This window comes from Theobroma cacao, chromosome 8 (genome assembly GCF_053813885.1).
Source record: "Theobroma cacao isolate CCN51 chromosome 8, ASM5381388v1, whole genome shotgun sequence".
Taxonomy (NCBI): domain Eukaryota; kingdom Viridiplantae; phylum Streptophyta; class Magnoliopsida; order Malvales; family Malvaceae; genus Theobroma; species Theobroma cacao.
This window is the reverse complement of record NC_142646.1, coordinates 2,352,640-2,362,299: the sequence shown is the minus strand read 5'-3', so window position 1 is coordinate 2,362,299 and position 9,660 is coordinate 2,352,640. Positions and strand designations below refer to the sequence as shown.

The window sequence follows — 9,660 nt, the reverse complement described above, 5'->3', positions numbered from 1 at the left end:
ACAACAATATTTGGTATCATAATCGTCCTTTTCTAGACCCCATCTCTGCCCAAAAACAACTTATTCTTTGGATTATTAGACACACACGCACCTTCCTTAGGTGGTTCCTGCATAAAATTGCTTCGGCAGCAGATAGGAACTCAAAGGAACAGGCAATATGAGTATGTATGACTACCTATAAAGCTGAACTAATTAGGATTGATCTCGCATTCCTGACTTTCTTGATCTGAGCAATTTGTACGTAAGCCACTTTCACATCCTGAGCCAAATATTGATAAAATACCGTGCGTTTTGACCAGCTTACACAAAGTTACGGACCTCCAAAATGAAAGTAACCCAGACATCGACTCCATCCTGTTTTGGGCCTTTTGGTAGGATGGCTGAAAAAGGAGGAACCCCATGCCTTGTGGGCTAATGAAGAACTACATCATGGGTTGAAGCCCGTCTTCTGTGTACAAAGACCGGCCATGGTCGAAGTCAGGCTCTCCCTAAGCTTGAAGCCTACTTCGAACTATTTTCCATCATCTCAGACAAACCTCCTGGTTCCGTCAGCTTGGAGGAGAAAAGGTCAAAAAGTTCCATCCTTTGAGGGGAAAAGAACGATAAGTCACTAGACAGGCATATACCTAGCCTGGATCCTGTTCTCAATTAGAACTTAGTAACCTGTTCACTAGTTTATAACTTTTTTTAAAAAAAATAATTGAGAACTTATTTAGATATTACCTTATACCTATAAAAATCATTTTTAGGATTTGCTTCTATCGAAACGGAAGGAATCTTCTTTTACGATCTTAATTAGTACTAATAAGTATAAAATCCGTGGGTATTATTGTTGTCCCACCGCATTTGTGCGCAGTATCATAAGGTTGATGATTCATTTATAAAAAAAATCACACTCACCTACGCGATTTCTGTGAACAGTCAAGATTCTCTACTCAAAAACAATTATCATAAAGTAGTTTCATTCAATAACAATCATCAACCATAGTGCTTCAATTAAAAAAAATGGAAAGAGAAAAGAGAAGGCTGTCAATGCAGAAATAGGGTGAGATAGATTTGCAAAGCTAAAGAAAACAAAAGGGGAAGGAGAAAAAGGAGAGATATTCACAGATCCAATGGCGAAAAAAGAAAGTATCTTTCCTGGACGTTGCCTTTATTTATTTATTTTTTCTGAGAGAAAAGTACAAGTCGATAAAAGTGAAAAGAGTGTGGATATTAAAAAAAAGAAGGTTCCACGTGATTTCTTGCTGAAGCCAACAACTACACAAAAACAAAGCCTCTGATCTACAACTCATGTTTAGGCTTTAGCTTAGCTCCCTCTCGCTTGCTCCTTTGTTACTAGCCGTGCCGATGTGCCCCCCTACCTAGCCAGCTGAAATCCGCTTTTGTCCTTATCTGCATCTTCCTGTCCTCCTGCTTCTGCATCTGCCACACATCTGCCCCACAACCCGAACCTCTCCTCCTTTTTAAATTTTTTTTTCCCACAGCGCATGGGTGGCCGTTTAATCTGATTTTTTATTTTTATTTTTTTTTTAAATTCTAAAATTTTCGTGGTTGTTTGATGTTAACATCTAATGGTATTAATAATCAATGATAAAATTAAGATTTTAAAATTGAAAAAGTGAAAATAAAAATTTTAATATTTAAAATGTAAAATTATAAAATTTTAAAAAATTAAAATAAATGAAAATAGTAAAAAATATAAAATTTTGAAATTTAGGAGCGACGGGACCCTTACTAACCCCCTCTCCCTCCGCCTTTGCTAATAATTTATTAGTTCGTAATTATCATCACACTTATGAACAATAATGAAAACATATATTTCAAATAATAATTGAAAAGATCTCCACCCTTGATTACTTTTTGTTAAAGTTACTTTAAGAGAACCATTTCATGCTCAATGTATGATTTGTCAACTACATATTTTCACAATAAATGAAAAGTAATTAATTTTGAAGACATATTTTCCTAAATAATAAATTTAAAACATATTTTTCTCAAAAAAAATGAAAAACAAAATCTTGAACAAAAAAAATACTATTAAGATCCCACACCTATAAACCATATAGTATAAATAGTGCAAGTATGGTTACTTTGATTCGATTAATTTGATCAATTTTTTATATTCGAAATCTATATAATATGTAATATTAAAAAATAATAAAATTGATCAAACGAATCGAATTACTCGAATATAAGCTGGTTCATTTATTTTTTTTAATAAAAAAATAGAATGATTGAACCAATAAAAGATGATCCCTAATAAATTGGACTCACCAGTGCCAATATCTGGGGCATACTAAGCAAGGGATGTCAAAGTCGTAAAGACAAATAATTATTAGTAGCAGCTGACCTGCGTTTAAGATATCCTGAAAAGTGAAATTAATTCGCAGAAAAAAGAATAACAAAATCCAAAATCCCGGTAGCTTTTAATGCTTCAGCTAGTTCTCACTGCCTCCGCCATTCTCAGCTTGCAACTAAAGCAAAGCCGGCGAAACTTTGGAAAATTATGACCACCAACATTTAATAAGGAGAGACATTTTTCCTTTTTTTTTTGGGAAATAAAATAACATTTTCTTTCGTGTGCTGTTGTCATGTGCCTCGCCCGTTTTCTCTTGTAGCATATTAAAAACTGCGAATCCGACAAGACAAAAATACGATTAATGATAAGATTTTTTTAATGTCATAATTATTATTGTTAGTGACAGAACAGAAGCAAAGCCGGCCCCTGTCATTTGAGAAGTGGCGAAATAAAATTTTATGGTTAAAAGATTTATTTAGCCTATGTAATTTTTAATTTTATACTTAGTCTTTGTATTTAAAATTGAAGTAATTTAATTTTTTAAATTTTAAAATTGTATCAATTTAGCTCTCTAATGATATATAATTTTATTATTCAAAAATAACGTCATCGTTAACATTAATGATGACATCAGCATTGACTTGTCACTTTTTTATAACGCAGTATTTATATTATAATGTAGCATGCCACTTCGCATAAAGTGATGATGTGACAATGTCACGAGCTCATATACGATGACAAGGTAGTACGGACATGATACTGACATGCTGACATGTCTGTGCCACGTAACAAATAAAAAAATTTAAAAAAAAATTTACCACGTCATAGGGATCAAAGTAAATAAAAATATGTAGTATATGGACTAAATTAAATAAAATTGAAATGTTGAGTGACTAAATTGAAAAAAATATTTAAAAATATAAATATTTAAGTAGATTATTAATATGCTTTTTAATAAACCAAATATTTAAGTGTAAAATTTTATGGTGTTAAAAAAATATAAAAATATTTTATTACTTGATTATTTGATTATGTAAATTAATTTTTTTTTTACAAAAATTACATTTGAATTCTCTTTTTTATAAAAAAATTTTTGCAAAAATTTCATATCTAAAGTCAATTTTAGATAAATAACTTGCATTATGTTAAAATAAAATAATATAAAATGACTAAATATGTTAATTTGGTTACAACTTTCATAATTTATAAATACACATTCTTTTGAAATTATTTAACTTTTACCTAATTTACCTTTTAGTTAAATTTACTCAAATTAGCAAAATATGTTGATTAAGTTACAACTTTTACAATTTACAAATACAAATACTGTTGAAATTATTCCACACTTACCCAATTTACCTTTTATTCAAATTTACTCAAAAATTCTTACAAAACAATTTTATTTAAATTCAAATATTACAATCAAATTCTGTTAAATTTAAATTTAAATTATTAATTTGGATCTACAAAAGATTTATTGATAAAGTAAGATGGTACAAATATTTACAGTTATATTTAACTTTATTAACCATAAATACAATCTTTAATATAAGAAATTCAACTTAAAAAATATAACTTGAAATATTAAATAAATTTAAAATATAAAAAATAAATAAATAATTGAAATGGTGGAACTCATATTCTCTAGTTGTAATAAGAGGCTTGTCATATCCGAATTAAGCAAGTCAGAATGAGAAAGTACTCTTATAATCATCGTTAACTCTGTATATCTGTTCTTCATTTTTTTTAAATAAAAAACTAAATTAACATATTTTGTTTATTTGACTTTAGCTCAAGTTAAAAACTAATTTAAATAAATTTAAAATTTTTATACTATTATAAATAAAATAAAAAATAATTTATTTGGTCATTTTATTTTATTTGAACGTAACACAAGTTATTCATTTAAATTTGACTTCAAGTATGAAATTTTTTAAAATTTTTTTATAAAAAGAGAATTCAAACTTAATTTTTGTCAAAAAGATAAATTAATTTACATATTCTATAATTGAAAAACCAAGTAAGAAAATATTTATAGATAATTTTTAAAACCATAAATCATTTACACTTAAATATTTAGTTTATTAATAAGTATATCAATAATCTACTTAAATATTTATATTTTTAATTTTTTTTCAATTTATTCCCTCAACATATCAATTTTGTTTAATTTAGTCTATATACTATATATTTTTGTTTACTTTAATCTCTATAATGTGACAAAATTTTTTTAGACTTTTTTTTTAATTTTTCACATGACACTAACATGTCAGCATGCTAGTGCCACATTAGCATTGCCATATCATCTTATAGTGCAACATGGCATTGCCATGTCATTACTTACTATCACATGGTATGCCACGTTATCAAAAGTGATACGTTAGCACCGACGTTATCGATTACATCATTTTTTAATGGTAAAATTGGATACCGTTAGGAGTATGGATTAAATTGACGTAATTTTTAAAATCAAATGATTAAATTGTTTTGATTTTAAATATAGAGATTAAATTAAACAAAATTGAAGAGTATAAGGATTAGATAGATTTTTTAACCAAAATTTTATAGTCGTTCATAGAGGAAGGGGCATATTTGTCCAACTGAGCCAGGGAGCCAGCCAAGTTGTGGCAATTAATAATATGAAACACGTCGTGAGAGCACGTGAGAAACAGGAAAACTAAAATTGAAGATTCTTTTTAATCCAAAGACGCTTTTTACTCTAAAAAATATCTTTGCTCATTGCTCTTCCTCTCGCAATGGGTCAGAAAAAAGTTTTAATTATATTTAAACATATTCTTTTTTTTATTTATACCCACATAAATTTTTAATATCAATAAAAAATTAATAATTATCAATTTAATGATAGATGACGTGATCATACTAGTTACATGAAAACTGATATGAAAAGACTAAAGTATATTTTTATATAATTAAAAAAAAGACTTTAGTTATATAAATTGATACAATTAAGATAATTTTATTATTGAAGTCGAAAAAGATGTGAACTTTTTAATTGTAAAATTAAGAACAAAAACACAAAACAATCGTATGCCTATTTATATTCGGAGTTTTAGCTTGAGATCGCAGAGATCGCGTACAAGGCGGAGAAGGTCTCCGCATGTTCTGTTCTTTGACAACTGTAAATGCTACTTATACGTAACTAAAACCTTAGCTTTCTTTTTTGATAAGGCCAACCAGCTATTATCTTTGTTAATCCAACGAGATCAGGGCCATCCAGTCAACTGTGGAGAAGCTTTCGGACCAGATACATCTTATCCAATGCGCAGTCGCCACGTCATCTACCCTATTGGCTCCAAATAATTTAAGGTTGCAATCTAACCGTTAATAGAAAGTATTTTTAATTATTTTGAGAAAATAAAAATTGCATAAATTACTAGTAGTAGATGCTAAAATATTTTTCTTCGTTTCGTGTTCTTTAGTTATAGATTTAGCCAAGACACTATGACACAAAGTCATTGACTACCCCCAAAAGTTCAATTTTTTTACATAAATGCCACAAGAAGAATTTTTTTTTGTTTTTTATTTCTTTCTTTTTAATACTTTTGATTTTCATTTTTCATAAGTTTGTAAAAAAAGCTAGAATAATTGAATTTGAAGGTGTTAATTATGGTGTTTGAAACTTTTGAAATTTTCAAAAATCCAATGCTTTAACTTGAATTAAACTGTTATAATCACTTATCTCGTAATACAAATTTTTGAATCTTCAAAACATACTCTAAGAATTAAAACTAATTTATTCAAATTTATGATATCATTTTATTTATTTGTTTTTTATTTATATATTACACATTTGAGAAATCTGAAATATGAAAAAAAATTTAAACTTTGAATTTTAAACCTTAATCTTCTTATTATTTTTATTAAGACATGCAAATATTATTATTTTGTTTTAAGAAAGTTCTACTAAAATGTATGAAAGTGTAATCCTATTTTTCACATATCAAACAAAATTCAATATAAGAAATGTATTATGAATTTTACCCTAGAGGATATATTAAATAACATTTTTTATTCATACTCTTAAAAGTAAATAAACAAAATCTTTAATTTATTAAGAAAATCCAAACGATAAAACCAACTCAAGTCTATTCTAATGGGAGGGCTCCTTTCTTGAAAATCGTTGCAAAATTCACAGTTGGGCATGATTAGAGACGGTAGAATTATGAATACGTGCACAACAAAGGGGAGGGGCAAAACGGTAACTCTGGACCTACGTCAGTACATTGTACTCCAATGGTTGTCTTCTTTCTTTTGGTCTATGTTCTCCACGTGGGCATGTCCAACGATTTCTCCCCACGCGCGTAGCGCGTCTACTTCAGCTCAAAATACGCTTTGCGCATGTCACCAATTTTCGTCTTTAATTTTTAGGGGAGGGGAGTGACTGTTGTACTTATACTTGACCTCTGTTTTTTCTACTGTCACTCACTCACACACTCTCTCTCTCTCTCTCTCTCTCTTTCTTTTCTTTCTCCTTTTCTTTTCTCATGGATTCTCTTGCTCTCTTCTGTACTGGGGCTCTTCTAGCTTGCGGTCTCTACTGGTTTGTCTGCGTTTTAGGTCCAGCCGAGCAGAAGGGTAAGCGCGCCGTGGATCTCTCCGGCGGTTCCATCTCCGCCGAGAAAGTTCAAGACAACTACAAGCAGTATTGGTCTTTCTTCCGCCGCCCAAAGGAGATCGAGACCGCTGAAAAAGTCCCCGACTTCGTTGATACATTTTACAACCTAGTCACTGATATTTACGAATGGGGGTGGGGCCAGTCCTTCCACTTCTCTCCTTCTCTCCCAGGGAAATCCCACCGGGATGCAACGCGCCACCACGAAGAGATGGCTGTTGATCTCATCGACGTCAAACCCGGGGATCGAATCCTTGACGTCGGATGCGGTGTTGGTGGGCCCATGCGTGCCATCGCGGCTCACTCACGAGCCAAAGTCGTGGGCATCACGATCAACGAGTACCAAGTGAAACGTGCCCGGCTTCACAACAAGAAAGCCGGGTTGGATTCGCTTTGCGAAGTCGTTTGCGGTAACTTCCTGGAGATGCCATTTCAAGATAACAGCTTCGACGGCGCGTACTCGATTGAGGCAACATGCCACGCGCCGAAGCTGGAAGAGGTGTACGCCGAGATCTTCCGAGTGCTGAAACCCGGATCTCTATACGTGTCATACGAGTGGGTCACGACTGACAAGTACAGAGCTGATAACCCCGAGCACGTGGACATCATTCAAGGTATTGAAAGAGGTGATGCTTTGCCTGGTCTGAGGAGCTACCTGGACATTGCGGAGACCGCCAAAAAGGTAGGCTTCGAGGTCGTGAAAGAGAAGGATCTAGCCAAGCCGCCAGCACAACCCTGGTGGACAAGGCTTAAGATGGGGAGGATCGCTTACTGGAGGAACCACATTCTCATCACCGTGCTGGCAGCCATCGGAATAGCTCCTAAAGGAACCGTCGATGTTCACGAGATGCTGTTCAAAACCGCTGATTATTTGACCAGAGGTGGGGATTCTGGAATCTTTTCCCCGATGCACATGATTCTCCTCAGAAAACCCGAGGTTTCACCTTCAAAATCTTAGCCATTTGCCCATTTTGTTGAGGTAAACGTAACGCCTCATAACTTCGTCGCAGCATTGTGTTTCGCCTCTTGTTACTTTACCCTTTCTTTCCTTCCCTCCCCTCCCTTTTTTTTTTTAATTTAATTTCCTAGGTTTCTTCTTTTTTGTTTTCTCTTCTACTTGATCGAGCTCATGTACTTCCTTTTTTGGGTTTTTAGTTTTATTTAATTTCCAGTTGTTGATCTTGGTCTTTAATTTTTAAAATGTTGCTGATAAGGAAAGGAACGAAATTTTTTGTTCTTTTTTGGTTTTTTTCTATTTAAATTTTGAAATAATTGAAATTTTCGTTGAATTCGAGTGGTTGTGATGTTGAGCTGTGACTTTGTGGGAACCCCAAAACAGCTTTTTTTAAGCTGTCGACTGTCGACGACGGTGAAACGACATCCTACAAACAAACAAACAAACAAAAGGAGCACCTCCCCTCATCCCATAACCTGAATAAATCATTTCCTTGTTTTTTGGCAGGAGTCGTTATCATTGTTGCTCGAATGGTAAAAATTTTTGTAGTAAAATTTTTTTGACGGTGTAGATCTTAAGATATGAAGTGAGAAATTGGAAAAAGATTTTGTGACAAATTTGGATTTCGTTATGGATACTTTCTTAAAGAGTAAATCTGATTGGTTAGTATTTAGAAAAAACCTGAATCCCAAAGGCCAAATGACTTGGCAAGGGGAAGATAGTCATGATGGGGGGAGGGGGGTTTGCGAGAGCGCACATGGAAGGTTAGGAACTTTTGCAAAGAAGCTTAGGTGGCGACCACTGGCAAACTGACTTTTGCTGTGTCGTTATTTTTCCTCTCGAGCATGGATCCCAGCCAAATCTGTTCGGCTTTTTGTGTGTTTTGTCACATTTTATGTGCTTCATTGGGCTGCATGGAGCAGGTCATGTGGGCCACAATTGCTTTGGATCTTTCAACATTTCCTCTCCCCATGACCTATTCTCATTACATTAATCTTTTTTGCCTCCAGGAATAAAATTTCAAGTTTTACTTTTGATACTAGTGTTATTTTCCTGTCATCCTCACTTCTTGGGCAATTTTGTACTGATATTCATACCAATAGGTCCACAAGTTTTAGATCTTTTAGCTTCTGAGATTATAATTAACACCCTTAGATGATACAGGGGGACCTGAATCTTCTTTTAAGGTGGGAAAATATTTGGTCATTATTGGCTCTACGTTGTTCAGATTCCAGGGATATTTTCTTCCTTTCACTTTTATCCCACTGACTTCCTTGGAAACGAAAACGACAACGACGGTTGTTGATGCTTTTTATCTTTCTAATCCGAGAGAAAAAAATAAAGTGCGGTGATATGGAGATTATAGGTTTGGCAGTAATAGGAAGGACGGGCTATGTCGCTATACTTGACTTTTAACTGGGGGCTCTACTTTTCTTTTCCTTTTTTCCCAGTGCTTTTCCATCTGTTGATCCGCATATCCACCAACACTTTTCACACTAACGTAGTGCTTTTACATGTGGAAATTGAAGCCCACATTTCCATATGGAGAACACGATTCCAACCGATTATACTGAAGCGTAATTAGGGACGGACCGAAAGTGGTGGTTGCCATTATCTTATATATTACTTTTTAGTTATCTCTCTGTCACTGCAGGAAATTGAATCCGATTATAAGATACTCTTTATCTTATTTAATTGTATCAAATAATGCAGGATATTTGATTATAAAGTATCCATTACTATTCTTATTTGAGGTTGAAGGCCTTGAGT

At 32.9% G+C, this 9,660-nt stretch overlaps 1 protein-coding gene across 1 annotated transcript; it reads left to right on the top strand.

Annotated features, from left to right (window-relative positions):
• The first annotated feature begins 6,695 nt into the window (after positions 1 to 6,695).
• On the top strand, positions 6,696 to 8,172 carry SMT3 (sterol methyltransferase 3). Its single transcript, XM_007017852.3, has one exon. The coding sequence runs from the start codon at positions 6,808 to 6,810 to the stop codon at positions 7,891 to 7,893; it is 1,086 nt and encodes a 361-aa protein (XP_007017914.1). The 5' UTR covers positions 6,696 to 6,807; the 3' UTR covers positions 7,894 to 8,172.
• The last annotated feature ends 1,488 nt before the right edge of the window (positions 8,173 to 9,660 follow it).

Bases quoted from the DNA above. Each gene is read 5' to 3' on its own strand.
- SMT3 (XM_007017852.3), top strand. From the start codon at position 6,808: ATGGATTCTCTTGCTCTCTTCTGTACTGGGGCTCTTCTAGCTTGCGGT.